The sequence below is a fragment of the Lygodium microphyllum genome, chromosome 21, assembly GCF_053477565.2.
Source record: "Lygodium microphyllum isolate KBCC chromosome 21, Lygodium_microphyllum_v1.1.10, whole genome shotgun sequence".
Classification (NCBI taxonomy): domain Eukaryota; kingdom Viridiplantae; phylum Streptophyta; class Polypodiopsida; order Schizaeales; family Lygodiaceae; genus Lygodium; species Lygodium microphyllum.
The window spans coordinates 111,364,101-111,382,377 of record NC_141155.1 but is presented as its reverse complement, the minus strand read 5'-3'; the positions used below and the strand labels follow the sequence as shown (position 1 = coordinate 111,382,377).

Sequence of the window (18,277 nt, the reverse complement as noted above, 5' to 3'; positions counted from 1 at the left end):
TCATGCTCTAATATTGATCCATAAAGCTTGGCCAATCTTTTTCTTGGAGAAATGAACTTTCTTTTGCATTCCCACAATGACATCATTCTACTTTCCTTGCTCTTTGGACTCCATGTCCAGCCATTGAGCAAAGTCATCCAGCAAGGAAGAATCCAAAACCATATTCTTACCATGCAAATATTTTGCACCTATGTAGGTTTTTCCTTGGCAAGCTGAGTAATTTGTGTCTACATGTCCCCTATCTTTGTCATCTATTTAGGCTGCTCAATTGGCTAGATAAAGCATTAGAGACAAGATAAATTTAATCGGATGGCTAGATTAGGCCTAGAAATGATACATGATGTTGTCATTCTTGGGCAGTCCCATTTTTATTCTTTCCATCACATTCACCGGTACTCTTTTGTGCGTAGAGTCTATAGCCACATTTGGTCCACCTTGCAAGAGTAGCTTCAATGGTATAATCCATTGCCTACGTTTTAGTCCACTCCCCCTCGACAAGACTGGATGTTTGTGAAATCTGATGACTTTCAATAAAGGTCGGCTAATTGGATATACCATAAGTTGGTAGAGGATAAGAGATGGATCACTGAGACACCCAATAAAATTTGGCGTGCTCGGGCTAGTAGAGTGATGTGGCGGGATAGATTTCTTCAATTGTGGAGTTCCAAGATTCCTTCTTAGGGGAAAGTTTCTATATGGAGATTGCTTATTGGAGGTCTTCCCATTGGGGATGTGCTACATGCCTGCAAGATGTCACATGGTAGATATATCTTTTGTGCTACATGTGATGAGATATTGATTCATCTCTTCATCTCCTTCTCTAGCAAGATAGATTTGGAGCTTTGTTTCTCGTGTGAGGACCCTACTGACTCAGCAACAACAAACAGCAATCTATTCTTGGGTCTTGGGCAAGATGCCTTCTTTGTCCACTTTGCAAAAAGATCATCCCTGCCTCTTCCATTTTCTTAGATGGACATCTCTTTGGCACATTTGGTGCACTCGTAATGCCTTCATTTTTGTTTCGGCCTTTGGTATCCGTGATCATGTGGCCCGTGTTCAAGGATTACTGTTATGTCAGATCTCTTCCCTGGTTTTAGGAAACTTGGTCCTCCCTGATGTGGTGGCACATACTCAATACTGATTCCCAGTCTTCGATATCTTTGTTTGTTCTAGTGACCCATTTGGGTATGCTCATGGAAGGCTGGTTTTTAGAAGGTGAAGTGGCATCTAGCAGAGGATAGATTATCTATTAATTCCTCGCAGATGGAATTGTTGGCTATGTCCCACCTCCTCTCTTGGGAAGGGAAACAAGAGGATCGCAAGCAGATGGCATGTCTAGGTTTGGTTTGCATTGTTGCAGACACAATTCTATTAGGTCACTTCATTAATAGCTTCAGTCCAGCCATCGGTCATGTGTTGGTATCCCCAAGTCTGAAGGCAGCCAACAAAAACAGATTGTGCATGTTGTGGGATACTGCTATGAAGTGACCTAACTCATTACACCTCAACTGCAGCAACATGTGGGCTCTTTGCTTCTGCCTGAAGTAGGGTACTTTTGCTGGTCATTGCTTTTTGTGTGGTCGACTGGGTAATTTCATGGCTGAATGTCCACACCTTTGTAGACCAACCCATGGATAAAGACCAAAATTATGGCTCCCGTTTCTACCCAACAACTTCTTCAGCGTACTCAGTCTAAAGCCAAGCACCCACCTTCTTCCAACTTGGAAACATAGGGTCAGCGAAGGTAAAGCAAAGGAGACTTGCATGTCGACATCACCTACTCATTCTTCTTTGCCTTTACAGGACCCTGTCCATACTAATTCACGTTGATAAATCCTCAGATGTGCTTGGTACTCGAGTCTCCACTCTTGTAAAGGTAGATACCACCCCTCCAAACAACACCTGCCCTAGTAGCAATCGAGCCAGTCATCACCAGGCACTTGCGACCCTCCAACTTAGCTGGCCTTCAATGATGCTGGTAGAGTCATCACTCCATGGGATCATAAGTATCCAGGTGTCCCTGCTCGCTGGACAAATGTGCCTTCTTCCTTGTGGGCCGAATATCAGACACCCAATCCTTTTGCAGTGCTAGGTGATGTCTCTGAAGGTGGTGTATCGGAGACATTGGCAGCAGAGGCTCAGGCCCACCACCAAATCTCATCAAAACCCTTGATTTGGTCTCGGCATGCTTCTTGCACTTGTGTTCTTCTATATCCATTGATTTTGTTGTATCTGGCCTTTGCATAGTGGCCTAAAGCCAACCTGCATCTTGTAATCTTTTCCTTTTTTTTCGTAATTAATATAATTACCCATTACACACACACACACACACACACACACACACACACACACACAGGCCCTATATTCCCGACTGCGCACCAGTCCTATGGTGCAATGAATCTGCAGTCACACAGACCTGCACTGACATGCCTACAGCGAGAGAGCGAGAGCCTATCATCATTGTGTACTCTAAACACAACAGGGAGCCACAGAGGTAAATCTGCTTTGTCCACCAGTAATAGAGCCAGCCAGTACTCTGCAGTCACAAGCTGCAGGCAATTGTGACCCTGCAGAGTTACTCTGATTGCGAGCACAGACCAACTGTTATACCTGTGCAGACTTGCTGTCCAGCAGACCTGCCATCAGGAGTCCGCAGACTTTGGCACTCGGTCTGACTGTAAACAGGTACAGTCAGGAAAATTCTGCAGATTTGATGGGCTGTGGTCTGCAGTCCACTTGTGTGACCTGTAGCAGATTTGGGTGCCTAGCAGGCTTTAGATCCTATGTGACACAGAGAGAGAGAGAGAGAGAGAGAGAGAGAGAGAGAGAGAGAGAGAAAGAGAGAGAGAGAGAGAGTTCCCTGTCGCCATCGCCATCGCCTGCGGGACCCTGTTCGCGGTTCGCCATCGCCTGCAGGACCCTGTTCGCCATCGCCTGTGCCCCCGTTCGCCATCGCCTGCGGGACCCGGTTCGCTGTTCGCGACCCTGTTACCTGTTCGCCATCGCCTTCGCCTGCGCCCCGTCGCCCTCGCCTGCAGGCCCCGTTCGTCTGTGCCCCCGTCGCCTAAGCCCCTGAGCCCCCGTCGCCTGTCAGAGCCCCCGTCGTCTGCGCCACCGTCGCCTGAGCCCCCGTCGTCTGCCCGCGTTACGTCAGTTGCCACTGGTTTCTGCTCGTCTGCGTCCGCAGGTACGCGTCTTCGCCTGGATACCTCTGCGCGTGCCCGTGAGCGAGACAGAGCTCGACAGAGAGGAGTCGAGCGAGCGAGTGAGTTCAGCCCCTTCGTCAGTTGTCCTGTCCGCCCTCTGCTCTTCGTCTGCTGCCCGCGGGTGCCTGCCCTCTGCATCTTGCGGTGCCGTGACAGAGAAAAGGGAACCCTAACCTGGCAGCACGTGACTGTAACCCTGCTCAGCTCCGAGATCTGATCTGCTCTTGTACAGAGAGAGAGAGCGAGAGAGGGAGAGAGAGAGAGAAGAGAGAGAGAGAGAGAGAGAGAGAGAGAGCCCTCCGGGACTTGCACAGAGAGAGAAAGAGAGAGAGTGAGGGAGCGAGCGAAAGCGAGAAGACAGCAGTATGGCTGGCTTGGATATGGAGTTTCTCGACCGGACGGTGGCAGCCCTTGGCCCTGATTCCGATACAGAGGAGCTGGAGGATATGGTGCCATGCACGGAGGAGCTGCCTCCGGGTTCTGAACTGCCGCCTGCAGGCAAACGCTCCAAGCATACTTCAGACGAGCCAATGGGTTCGCAGGACCGTTCCTATGCGCAGGTTGCCTTTGAACTTGTGGATTTGCAGGAAATTGACTGGGAACATCTGCTGGACTTTGCCAATACTCTGCTTGGCGATTATGTCAAGCATAATAATGAAACTTTCTCTGCTGCGGCTGCGGATGATGTGCTGGAAGCCACAGTGGACCCAAAATCAGTCTTGCGGTCCTTCTCGGTGTTTTATGACCGTGCAGTTATACTTTTTTTCACCGGCAGGATCCCAGTGCTCTCACATATTCGCCAACGGATGCACCATTTACTGCAAGGGGAGTGTGTTGAGGAGATCTTCCTTGGACCTCGCGGCTTTTATGAGGTGCTGTTGAAATCGGAATCGCATCGAGCTGAGCTCCTGTCCAAGTTGCCACTATTCTTTGATCGCCGCTTAGTCCATGTGGTACCATGGCGCCCTATGGCTGACTTCCAGCGTCTGCTTCAACGAGAATGCCCAGTGTGGGTGGAAGTGGAAAACTGTCCAACGGTATACTGACCATTGTTGAAGGACGCGATGGCGGTTGTGGGCACAGTGCTGGTTCCCCCGAGCCTCAGGGCTATGAACCGAAACCGTTTATGCATGCTATGGGATACGGCCAGGAAAAGGCCTGCGTGGCTTCGCCTCAATTGTTCAGGCATGCATCCTTTGCATTTTCGCCTGAAATGGGGCAATTTTGCCGGACACTGCTTTTCATGTGGTAAATTAGGGCATTTTGTGGCCGAATGCCTGGAACGGCAACTGTCTTCTGAGGAGGCGCAGATTGTGCAGCCCAAAGATGACATAGTGCTCGATGCCCCGGCACAGGAGACCCTTCAGCCACCTACTATCATGAATAAAGGCAAACAATAGGTCCGGGGTTTGGATTCTCCTAACACTGACTGGATTGAGGCACGACAAAAAAAAGGTAAAAAGTTGGACGCAGGCCTGGCGGATCCTGGGCCTCATGCTTCTCTGGATTCCGTGCGCACTTACACGCGCAGGAAAGACATTGTCACCTCACAGCAGGATGCGCGTACTATGGCCCCGTCCGCCCCCCGTCATCCGTCTTCAAGGAAAGTCTATTCAGAGGGCCCCAAGGGCCCACCTGCTAAGCTGGCATTTGATGCAAAAGGTAATGTGATTACACCCTGGGATAGGCATTATCCCCGCCCTACTCCCAAGGCAGTGGATTTCCCTTCTACCTCTAAAGCATGTCGCCCGAATTCGTTTGCAGTATTGGCTGATTTTCTGGATGAGGGTGTCCTGGATGCCCTCGCGGAAAAGGTGCAATCGAGGCAACAGGCGCCTCGTTCCTGACTTCCTTTTTTGAAAATATATGAAGATTGCCACGTGGAATGTGCGAGGCATTTGCTCTCGCCATAAGCAACATACCATGTGGTCTGTCTTGCATGAGAACCAGTGGGATGTATTGTGTGCAGTGGAGCACAAAAGTCACGGTGAGGCAGGAAAAGTTGTGGATTGCCATGGATTCCGTTTGTTTTATGCAGGGACACCTGCTAAGCACTACTCGGGCGTGCTGATGATTGTCCATGAGAAATACCAGCCTGTTCTTGTTAAAAATGATGTGCAGGGCCGATTTCTGGTAATTGAAGTCTTATTTGAAGGAGAGATTTTATGGTTGCTGGGACTCTATGCTCCGAATGATCCCGCATCCCGACGGGATCTATGGTTGACTTTGCAGGGCTCCATGGCACTTGGCCGCAGGGGGTTTTTGATGGGAGATTTCAATATGTGTGTGGACTCTTCTCAGTCCACCTTAGGGCATTCGGTCATGGATACGCCAGAAAGCCGGGTGTGGAACTCCTTTGCTTTGCACGTACTTAAGCAAGATCTTTGGTCGTGGCTTCATCCTTCTGTTTCAGGTTTCACTTTTCATTCTGCACAATATGCAACCACTTGGTCGCGATTGGACAGAATGTATATCATGCAGGGGGATGATTTTCTTCCCGAGATGCTGGAGATGAAGGTCTTGCAGCAATATGCGTTGTCGGATCATTTCCCCCTCCAGCTTGAGATGCGGGCACAATCCATTGCACCTTTTATGCAGTTGCTGAATAAGCTCCCTTTACGCTTCAATTCCTCTTATTTGAAGCATCCAATTTTTCAGGGTTATATGCAGCAATTGATTGAGAGGTTCTTATTGGACTTCGCCTCTGAGGGCTTGGCTTCGTTCGCACGCTTGCTCTCTAATGTGCAGCGGGTTGCTCGGCAATATGGGATTCATAATGCCTCTCTTTGTCGCCGTCGTCGACATGCAGCAGAGGACTTATTGGCCTTGGTCCGTTCCTTGCTCCTGGACTCCCCAGATGATGATTTTCTGCTGTCCTTGGAGCGGCGTTTGGCCCATCTTATTCAAGTATTTAGCTTGAAATCTTATCAGTAGGCCAAGCTGCAAAACTTGACTGACACTTTGCAAGATAGTGCCTGCCAGTCTCATAAGTTCTTTCGCGCCTTGCATGCTTCTCCGGCTCGTGAAAATATGACTCGACTCCAGGATTCGGAAGGTCGCATGGTCACTGATCCGCAGACCATTATCAATATGTGCAGAAATTATTTTATGGATCTTTTTGGTTCTTCTTCCTTGCCGTCTAGCCAGGTTACGCATGCCCGCTCGGTCTTCTATCATCTGGTCCACCAGCAGGTTCCATTTGATATGCAAGCCACTTTGGAGGCGGATATTTGCGAAGAGGAGGTTATGGATGTCTTGTTGCACCTGCCTAAGGATAAAAGTCCTGGTTGGGATGGTCTCACTAATGAATTTTTTGAGCACTCGGCCACGCAGTTGGTAAAGCCATTGGTGGTCATGTTTCAGCAGGTTTGGGAAACAGGGGTCATGCCTTCTTCATGGAAAGAAGGCCTTATCAAACTGATTCCCAAGGTCCCTTCGCCGTCAAAGCTGCAACACTGGAGACCAATTTAGTTGATGGGCGCGATGTATAAAATCTTTTCCAAAGTGCTGGTAAATAGGCTTCACAAGCACCTTCCAGCTATTGTGCACCCTCTCCAGTATGGTTTCATTAAGGGCCGTAACATTTTGCATAATATCTTAAATGTGCAAATGGCTATTGACTATGCGCGGCACTCCAATCAGCAAGTGGTCTTGATTCAATTGGACCTGGAAAAGGCGTTTGATTGTGTGGACTGGTCTTTCCTTGTAGATCTTATGTCTGCCATGGGCTTTGGTATCCGGATGTCCCGATTGATCTACACCATTAGTACTGAGGCTTCTTCAAGAGTTATGCTTAATGGTGGGGTTACAGAGCCATTTGTCCTTGCACGCTCGGTCAGACAGGGTTGCCCTTTGAGCCCTCTCTTCTTTGCCCTGGCGACTCACCCGGTCCTTTCAATGTTATCCTCCATGGCGGCTTCTGCCCAGCTGGCAGGGTTATCTCTTCCTTTGGGGCAGCACTTCATTAGCCAATCTTTGGCTGATGACTCCTTTATGATTTTGCAGGCGGACAGGGACAACATTCGCAAGGCATTAGATGTTTGGACGCTCTTTGGTCAAGCCTCTGGTCTTCGCATCAATGCCTTTAAGTCAGCCATTCTCAGTTGCACGGAGCCGGATTTACAGTCGTTAGGCTGGCAGGGCCAGGTGGTTTCCCGTGGCTCCATTGTCAGGCAACTTGGATACCCATTGGGGGTGGATGTACGGCCAAAGGACCTGCTGGAGTGGATTTCACAAAAACTGGCCGCGAAGTTTATGTATTGGAAGTCGCAAGCCTGGCCGTTCCATGTCCGCCTCAAAGTGGCTCAGACAATTATGCTACCAATGCTGACGTATTTCCTGCCACTACTGCCATGGACGCCCACTACTTTGAAGACTCTCACCCATCCCATTCGTTTCATGCTATGGAAGAAAGATTCACTGCAGGCAGGCATTTCCTAGATTTCATGGTCACATGCATGTACCCCTAAGCGCATGGGTGGTGGAGCTATTTTGGATGCAGAAACTCATATGCTGGCTCTTCGTTGGTCTCTTTTTCGTGCCATGTGTGTGGATCATCACCCGTGGACCATCATAGCCCGTTATTTTCTTGAGGACAGCGGCCTCCGCCAGGGTAACACACGGCTTCGGGCCTCATGGTGGCATGTCCTTAATGCTGACTCTCGATTTTCCAGTCCCTCTTCCTCTTTATTACTGCACTTGGTCGGCTCTTGGAAAGTGGTGCTCCAAAAGACCCGTTGGCATCCTGTAGGGGACCGCTTGCAGACTAATTCTTTTCATCTGGAATTGTTGGCAGTATCCAGATTACTTTCATGGGAAGATAAACATCAGCTCAGACCAAGATTTAACCACATGGCCCGTTTGGGTGTGACTTCGATTGCGGATGCTGCCCTTGCTACTCGCAATGTCCTCGCATCGTTTCGGACTGCTAGGAGACTTTTCAGGATCCCGCGCGGATACCGTGATTTATGGGGGAAGCTTTCGTCGGAACTTCAGGGTAGGCAACCCTTTCCTGCCCTGGCTATGGATCGCCCTTGGCAGGACTGGGACCTTGCAGGCCGGTTGACTCTGGAAAAGGCCTCTACTAATCAGGTGTATCATCTTCTTATTAAAGATCACCAATGGCTGGGTGTGAAAGCTAATACTGTTTGGGGCCTGCGGAAATCACTGTCATGGTGGCAGGCAACGCTGATGGAGGGATGGCAGAATAGGGCACCTTTCAAATGCAAGGTCTTTCTGTGGCGGGTAATGATTGGTGGTCTTCCTCTTGCCTCGGCCCTTTCCAAGCGTCGAATCTCGAATGGCAATTGTTTCTTCTGCACCACTACGGCGGAATCGGCCCGACATCGTTTTCTTTCTTGCCCGCTCGCCAAGAATATTTGGTCTCTCTTGTCCCAAATCTGGCGCACAGTGGTGGGGTCCTCACTGACTCCTTTCGATTGGGTTTTTGTGCGCCCAAAGTATCCCACGCCGCCATCGTTACATATGAAGATCTTATTTCCCTTTTTCAGATACTGGGGATGCTGGCACATTTGGACCACCCGAAATGCTTTTCTCTTTGATTCGGCCTCTAATGTACCGCAACATATTGCAAGGCTTAAAGGGCTCTTGCATTGGCAGCTAGATCTCATCAGGCACTCTGACTTGCTCCCCCGGGAGGATTTGCATTCCTGGCATTTGGCAATTGCCTCTGGGTCCTTGTCGTGATTGGTGTAGCCTTTTTAGTATACTAGTCCGGGGATTTCCCACACGTTGGCCTATGGCCCTCGTGTCTCTTGTACTCGTGTAATCATGTAATCTTGTACTTTTTTCGTAATTAATACAATTACCTTTTACGAAAAAAGAGAGAGAGAGAGAGAGAGAGAGAGAGTTCACCACAGAAACCCAAGGAGCATCCTTAGATGCCTGACCCTGACCAGTAGGATGCGCCTCACCAGCAAGCCCGGCCTGAAGTGAATCTGTGAGAGAGAAGGATATACAGAGGTCCATATCTGTGACACAGCAGACAATTAACTTGTGGACTGGATCCATACCATTAACTATGGCTTGAGTTAACACTATTGGGGTAAAGGCCAATGGCCAAAGTCGGAGGTAGGCACCCCTTGTATATATACAAATTGTATAGTCACAAACATGTAAAAAAACCCTCTCTCTCTCTCTTTCTCTCTCTCTCTGTGTGTGTCTCTCTCAACTGCATGTGCTGCTAATGAAATGGTTTCTTTTGCTCCTAAGAAGCCTTACCACTAGGAAGGTATTGGTTGATCGCTCAAGGGATCCACCTACTAGATTTGCTTTTGATACAAGAGGCAAGGTGATTACCCCTTGGGTTCATCATTATCACGGATACGCTCCAAAGACGGGGGATATTCTTTCCATCTCTAAATTTGAGCTCGAGGGTCTGAATTCTTTTGTAATGGTGGCTGATTTTCTTGATGAGGGAGTCCTCAACATTTTAGCAAAAAAGAAAAGGTAAAATTGAGGCAAAATCAGCCTCGGACCTGATTTTATTCTCCTAGTGCATATGAAGATTGCCACTTGGAATGTGCATGGAGTTTCTCTCATAGCAAGTGGCATAACATGTGGTGTAGTTTGCATGAAATTTCAATGGGGTATCTACTATGTACTCTTGAGCATAAGAGTCATGGAGAAACAGGAAAATTGTGGATTGCCATGGGTTTTGCTTGTTTCATGTTGGGGGTTCTACAATGCAACACTTTGATGTACTCATGATTGTTCATGGGAAATTTCGACTGATGCTTGTTAGGAATAATCTGCATAGTCGCTTTTGGGTGATTGAAATTTTGTTTGATGGGGAGGTTTTTATGGCTGATCAGACTCTATGCACTAAATGATCCTTTGTCTCGATGTGATGTGTCGGGTAGACTAAAAGCATGGTTATTTCTTGGCAGACCGGGCTTGGTTGATGGGGGAATTTCAATACGTATGGTGACTTCTCGCAATCTACTTCTGAGCACTTGATGATGGATGCACTTGAGAGCTGTGCATGGAATGACTTTGCTTTTGTAGTTCTAAAGCCAGACCTTTGGCCTTGGCTTTGTCCATTGGCCTTAGGATTTACTTTTCATTTGGTATAGCATACGGCCACATGGTCTCAATTGGATTGTATATACGTCATGCAGGATGATGCTTTTTGGCTAGAGATTCTAGAGATGAGAACGCTGCAACAATATGCCTTGTCAAATCACTTTTCCTTGCAATTTCAAATACTTGCACAACCCATTGCTCCTTTTTCTTAGATTCTAGGCAAGCTACCGTACGCTTCAATTTGTCCTAGCTGAAACATAAGTTTTTTAATGGTTATATGGGGCAATCGCTTGACAGATTCTTGCTTGACTTTCCATCTGAGTGTTGGCCTAGGCGTAGAGCAATTATGCTATTAATTTAATAGAAAATGAATGAGAATGAAAGAATTAACCGATGCACAACGATAGTCCATTACGAATGAGAAACAATGTATTAATGAGTGAGAGAGAGAGTACAATACTCAAGATGATCACACTAAATAAGCCACACTTACGTAAATGAGGTGCGATGTGTCTTTAAACAAAAAAAAATGAAAGCCTAACTGCTTAACCGTCACAAGAAATCCTAAAATAAACCGTAATCCTAGTGTCACTAAGTGCCGAAGATAGTAGTGTCACTAATTGCCTAGGATACTAGGGGCAACAACTACATTTAATGACAGTCTAAATACCTAGGGAGCTTGGATCATGGATTGAAGAGCATCAACACATAGCCATATGGCCTACAACCCCCCTCCATGAAATGGGTAGATTGATCTAGGAACAGTAGCAAAATCTAGAAAATGAAAGAAAATGTAAGTCATGGTTGCATAAGTTCATCCAACTGGATATAACAACCTATGATAGTACAGAGTATAACAAATCATGAAACAAATGGAATCAAGTTCAAGGCTTGCGGAAAAGCTTGGAACTTTGGTTGAGGAAGAGCCTTTATAAAATGATCTGCCAAGTTATCTTCAATGGGTATGTAAGACAACTCTATTTCTCTAGCTGACATTCGCTCATGAATATAATGATAATGAACTTCTATATGCTTTGTGTGGGCATGGAACATTGGGTTCCACACAATGGCCAAAGCACTTTGGTTGTTAGTGTATATAAGTGTCAGAGCTGTTTAATGCACATGAGGATTTGCAAGTAACTTGCGGAGCCAAACACACTCCACTATGGTTGTGAACGTTGCTCTTGACTCAGCTTCACAACTAGAAGTAGCAACTGTAGTTCGTTTCTTGCTAAAGTAAGAAACAAGAGATGTACCCAAGAAGAAGCAATTGCTACTAAGAGAGACGATAATTTTAACATCTAGCCCAATCACTATTAGAATATCCATTCAAAGAGAGTGAAGAATCAACATTGTAGAGAAGGCCAAGATCTTGGGTGCCTTTAAGATATCGAAAGATATGCTTCACTGCCTGCCAATGAAGTACTAAAGGGCTGCACATATATTTGCTTAACTGGGAGACAACAAATTGAAGATCTTACATGCATCTCTTACTTGAGAAAACATGATTAGACTTCAGTATGCAAAAGGTTGAATGGTTATAGATGCACAGACAATTGAGTATATGTGTAGAAGCTATTTTCTGGTACTCCTTGATTCCACATAGGCACCTTTTGAGTAGATTTCCCATGGCCATTCAATCCTTTATGCCTTGGCTAGAGATCAGGTTTCACAAAACATTTAGGTTTCCTTGGAGGTTGTTATTCGTGAGGGTGAGGTTATGGATGTCTTGTTGCACTTACCCATGGATAAAGGCCTTGGTTGGGATGGCCTCACTGATGAGTTCTTTGACGCTTATGCTACTCGTTTGGTGAAACACCTCATAGCCACGTGTCAATAGGTTTTGGAGTTGGGGATCATACTTGCAACTTGGAAGGTTGAATGGTTATAGATAGATCCACAGACCATTGTGTATATGTGTAGAAGCTATTTTTTGGTACTCCTTGATTCCACATAGGCACCTTCTGAGTAGATTTCCCATGGCCATTCAATCCTTTATGTCTTGGTTAGAGATTAGGTTTCTCAAAACATTCAGGTTTCCTTGGAGGTGGTTATTTGTGAGGGTGAGGTTATGGATGTCTTGTTGCACTTGCCCATGGATAAAGGCCTTGGTTGGGATGGCCTCACTTATGATGGTGGTGTCACTAAATCCTTTGGCCTCGTGCATGCAATCAAACAGGGTTATCCTTGAGTCCTCTATTTTTTGCCTTGGCGACCTATCCAATCCTCATCATGTTATCCCATTTGGTAGATAGTGGATAGTTGTCTGGCTTAAACCTTCCTTTTGGTCAGCACTTTCATGATTCTAAAAGCAAAAAGAGATCATCTTTGTAAGGCATTGGATGTTTGGAGCCTTTTCGGACATGCTTTTGGCCTCTGTATTAATGCCTTGAAATTCTCCCTTATCAGTTGTATTGCATTAGACTTGCAAACATTGGAATGGTAGGGTGTGGTAGTAACCCGTGGTTCTCTTATCAAGCATCTAGGGTATCGTTTGAGTGTTGATATTCAACCAAAGCACTTACTGGAATGGATTTTGCCCAAATTGAAGGCTAAGTTTGTTGATTGGAAATCTCAGGCTTGGCCATTCCATGTTCATCTCAAAGTCGTGCAAACTATCATGTTATCCATGCATACTTGTTTTCTACCACTCCTGCCTTGGACTACTACTACCTTGAATGATCTTACCAAGCACATCAGTTTTATGCTATGGAAAAAGGACCTATGCATACTTGTTTTTTGCCACTTCCGCCCTAGACTACTACTACCTTGAATGATCTTACCAAGCACATCCGTTTTATCCCATTCAAAAAGGACTCACTCCATGTTGGTATTTCTTCGAGGTGTGTTTGCACCCCAAAAAGCATGGGAGGAGGAGCTATTCTGGATGCTAAGACTCATATGGTGGCTTTTTGTTGGTCATTTTTTTGAGCTGTGCATTGATAATCAGTCTCGGGCCTTTGCAATGCATTCCTTTTTGGAAGACCAAGGGCTTGTGCATGGTAATACCACGATTTGAGACTCGTGGTGGCACATCTTAAACATTGGTGAGCAGTTCTCTACATCTTCCTCTTTTTTGGTGAATCATTTGGTATGATCGTGGAAGCTAGTTCTGCAAAAAGTGCAATGGCACACAATGGAGGATTGTTTAACTGCTAACTCTTTCCAAATGGAATTGTTGGTTCTGTCAAGGTTGCTCTCTTGGGATGGGAAACATGAGGACTAATCCAAATTTAATCACATGGCACGTCTCTGTTGAACTTTTGCTGCTGAAGAAGTAAAAGTGGGTATACTTGATATGGGAGTAGATATAAGGCAGGCTTGTAGTCTGTACTAGTTTCTCCAATAGGACAGTGGGCAGTTCCAAATGGAGATTCCGTCCTTCCTGCAAGATCAACAGGCCTATACATTGAACCTAAAGGGAAATGATCAACATTACCTTCTAGTTGTTTTTGGGTTTTGGGCATGAGGATCAAATCAAACTCAGCCTTCAAGATACATCAAACTCCATGGTAGTTTGATGTCTCTTGAGTGTTGGAACCTTGTGGAGCAAGCCATGAGGCCCACTTTTCAGTTCTCAGCCTAGGTTGTTCTAGAGATTGAAGTGGTGTTGATGTGTTTGAAGTTATCTTTCCTGTGAGGACTTATTTCTGTTGACAAGCTCTCCAATCAAAAGCCTAGGTTTCTTCAGTGAGTACCTAGCTCTAACACCATGTAAAGAAATACTTGTCTAGATATAACAAACACAATCGTACGACAAAGCATGAACTAATAAAAGAAGTCAGTAGGGTTAGAGTACTGCAAAAATAATGAACATACAAGATGAATGAATGAATAATGAATAAATACAATGCTCAATGAAGCAAACACATGATGCAAAGTAAATACTGACCCTTAAACTCTTGTGTCTCTAGGGCCAAGGTAGAGAGTATGAGGTGTAGAGCGTGTCGTACTTGGACAGACCCTGAAATGCTGCAGATAGCCTCCATCCAAATATGTCTGCCAGCATCAAATGTAGATCTGGGAGTGTTTGGATCAGTGCCAGATGAAGCTGGACAGCACGAATAGTAGGCAACATGCAAAAAACAATCCAGAAAGTGCAGGCGACAGCTGCTGCACCAAAATGCAGCTTTTCTGATTACATGTCAGACTACAACCAGGCTGATCAGTAAATGCATGCAGAATTGATTACATCAACAACTGGTGACAACAGATCATGGGAAATGCAGGCTGGAAAATGAACAGCAGTAGTAAATGCAAGCTGCCAGGTGATGACAGCAGGCTGAAATCAGTCACCAGCAAGGAGAGGGGCTGGAAGCAGGTGCCAGCTGTGGACAGCAGTAAAGATATGCTCCGTAGATGGGAAGCGAACAGCATGGTGCCAGCTATTTGCAAAATGGAGTTGAGGCTGAGCGGTGGGTAATTTGTCTCTTTGTAGATGATTGGATCCTCTCAAATTAGGGTTTGCCTTATGGGACACATGCACTCTCTAGGAACACGTACTGTTTAACAAAACTTTGGTAATAATAGAGTTTTGGGGCTGTAATGAAGAGCTAATCAGGTATCATGCATTTTTTAGCTCCACTTTTTTAGTCAGAAATTTAAAACTTATGTGGGTAGCGACCCCATACCTGTGTACAAGCTGCAAAAATGGGAGAAAGAAAGCTGTGTGACATTAGATAAGTCTGCAGGACAAAATATTGGGCCCATGGTACTTTGCACAAGCACAAAGCTATGAAGGGATTAGTGTGATCATTCTCTATCTTGATGCTTTATTTGTCATGGGGAACCATAGCAATCACTATTTTCCAAACAAAGAGTAGCTGGAGGAAGAGTTCAAGATCTTCCTACAATAGTTAGAGAGTACCTAAATAGCACAACTAACAATGGGATTCCTAAAAAGGTTTTGTAGACCTGTGAACAACTCACTAGTTTGATCATGAGTTTTAGATGGTTATGGGGGACGACTGTTGTCCTCTTTTATATAGATAGGTTTTGGCTGCCTATGACTTCGAATTGTATGTGCTTTCATGGGATGGTAGCTAATACATCTATGTAGAGATGCTTATGACACATGTGCCTTTGTGGTCTATGGTTGGACACAGGATATGAATACTTGTGGGTTATTATCCCTTAAATGCTTCAATGTACACATGTCTATAGGTTGGGGCCTCTTGTACATCAATATAATGTGCGTATCTTTATGTTTAGGTGTTTAAGCAGAATATTCATACTTTTGTGGGTTGGTTCCTTGTTCAACAATAAATGTTGGTATCTTTATGCAGAGGTGTTTGTGTAGTACATATGTGCTTTTGTGGGCTAATGGTGTGACAGGAAGATGTTGATGATCTTGTGACTTCTTGTCTAATGCAAAAATGTCGATGGTCTAGACATTCCTGTGGCCTGCATATGATAGCGAGCTAATTGGATGTGGTTTGGTCTTCCAATAGTGCAGTAAAGCTGAACTATTTGTGTTCAGACATGGGGCAGAAATTTTTGTTTAGTTTAGAGTTTTCAAACTAATGGCCTTTGAAATTCTGTTGTGATATCATCTTCAGTGCAGAAACTTTTTGCTGGTGGTTGAAGTTCACTATACACTCGTCTAATTCTGTCCTTACATGGTTTATGACTTGCAAGTTTGATTATAGCTTATAAATCATGTTATGCTAGTTTTTTCCTTTACATGTCTTTGCAATGGGACTTCAGGAAATGTTGAGTAGTGACCTCATGTTTTTCTGTTAAGTCAAAGATGTTCTTAAACTGTTTTTTTTACTGCTGATCAGGGATTCTCTACAGGGCTGCCAGAAAGACTCCAATTGGCATTGCTTAGAACTCTCCCAGGTCTAGAAGAGTGTATTATGCTGCGGCCAGCATATGCTGTTGAATATGATTACCTTCCTGCTTATCAATGCCATAGGACATTGATGACCAAGAGGATCGAAGGCCTGTTTTTTAGTGGCCAGATAAATGGAACCACTGGCTATGAAGAAGCTGCAGCCCAGGTACTGTGCCCACTATAACTTTGAATTCTGTATGTCAAAACACATTCTGATTATTTTGATTCTTGATCTCAAGAGAGAGTGGCTTCAGGTTGTCTCAAGGGTAGGGTTGCCACAAAAAAATGCACCAATCTCTTGACCCCCTAGCTACAAGATATCTGTTGTTGTACACTCTTTCCTCGGGACTTTCCAGCCAGCTGCTGTCTCTTTGTTGTGTGTCTGTGTTTATTACTGTGCTCTTATATGATAAAAGTGTCAAAATAAACAGGGGTAATATATTGGAGGTACCTTCTTCTCGAGGCCTGGCTCTCCAAGGTGCGTTGCGGCATGGGGCCGTAGTGCGTCACACCTGGGCATGGTTAAGTGGCTCAGGACCTCCACATGGAGTATTAGAGTGGGGATGGTGAGTGCATACAGTGACTTGTGAGGGGGTTGGGTTGCCATTTTGTGGGGTGAGAGGTGAGTGAGGTGTTGTGCCATAGTGAAGGGTTTCAGGGGTGCGTCCTTGCGTGAGGATCAGAAAAGTTTCGGTGACATGGTGAACTCCTTGCCTGTTGGGGGGAAGTGATAAGGTGGACTGTTGTGACGCATTGGCGCTGTGCCATGACGCAATACCGTGTTGTGTCGACTTCCGTGCTGAGTTACCGTGTCAAGTTGGGTTCCTAGCCTGAAGGGGAGTTGTGACGCGCTGCAGTGTGTTGAGTTATGGTGCCGTGCCAACTTGAGGTGTCGTGTTGAGATGGTCCACTGCGCGACACGTGTGGCCGGGATCAAGGGGGATCCATAACACTTGGTATTAGAGCTAGACTCTTGTGACGCAGTGGTGACGTCCTAAGGCGAGGGAAGGCTAGAAAAGAGAAAAATGGGTAAAAACTAGAAAGCTGCAAGAAAAATGAAGAGCAAGCACAAAGAAGGGGAAAAAGCTCAAAATGAAGCTGAAAGGCTCAAAATTGAAAATTTATCTGCATCAAAAAACAAGGTTTTGGCTGAGTGGCATGATTGTGAGGATGAATGAAGAATCTTATGGTGGTCGACAAAGGTAGAATGGCTACAAAGTGGCTATAATTTTTCAAAAAGGGAAGAGAATGATATGGAAAATAGATTGAAGCAAATGAGAGACAAGCAAAGTGATCTCAAAACACTTCTTCCATTGCTGAATGACAAGATAGAGAATTGGTATTAGGAACACAAGAATGATCTGTTGCTTGTGGAATGTGAATTGAGAATGGGGATTATTGAAGAGTATGGTGAGGTTGTAGCGCAAGGGGGTATGGCAGATGAGAAGCTGAAGGCTGAAAAACCCCAAGCGTGTGAAACAAAGCCATGCACTGAAATGCAAGAACATGAAACTGAAAGTGAGTTAGAAAGTGAAAGTAGTGAAAATGAGGTGGATAGAGAGGAAAATGTCTATGCTGCAATGGAAAACTAGTTGGCTATGGCTGAAACAATGATGCTTAGTGGTCAACTGAGTAGAGAGCAACGTACTACTCTACAGCAGCTAATGATTACACTGAGAAAGGGGCTGGCGGAGCACAAAAGTCAATATGAGAAAACTGTCAAGCTACTAGATACTACAGGCGAGTTTGAAGATGGGGATTCAAAGACCGGTGAACCGGATACCTTTATAGATGAGCCCTGGTTGAATGAACAGATAGACTGGGATGTTGAAAGGTAGATTCTTGAAGAGATAATGTGGTGTGAAGCAAACTAGATAGAAAGAGATATGGCCTTTTAGATGAAGATCCAGGCCCATTTGATGATGTAGTTGAGGGAGCAGAAATGTATGGGGGGAGTCAATGGACCGAAATGGAGGAGTGGGTGGCAGATGAGCCATACCATGATCAGTTTGACAAACCGGAAGAGGCCCCTATGCTGAAGAAGAGATGATTGAAGATCAAAATGGCCAATACATAGAATCAAGGTGGGAAGAGAGATGAAAATTGGTTCCAAGATGACTACGGCCAATCTTTTGAACCTGGATATGAAGCTGATGACGGTGAGTGACATCAAGATGAAAATGAAGAGGCC

General features: G+C 45.5%; 1 protein-coding gene across 1 annotated transcript in view; it reads left to right on the top strand.

Moving 5' to 3' along the window:
• LOC148018430 (glucose-inhibited division family A protein) overlaps window positions 1-18,277 on the top strand; it is a 172,313-nt gene that overhangs the window by 94,021 nt on the left and 60,015 nt on the right. The window contains exon 8 of the mRNA XM_087661793.1: window positions 16,034-16,252. Coding sequence (XP_087517919.1) covers window positions 16,034-16,252 — 219 coding nt within the window. The remainder of the gene's footprint in view (window positions 1-16,033; window positions 16,253-18,277) is intronic.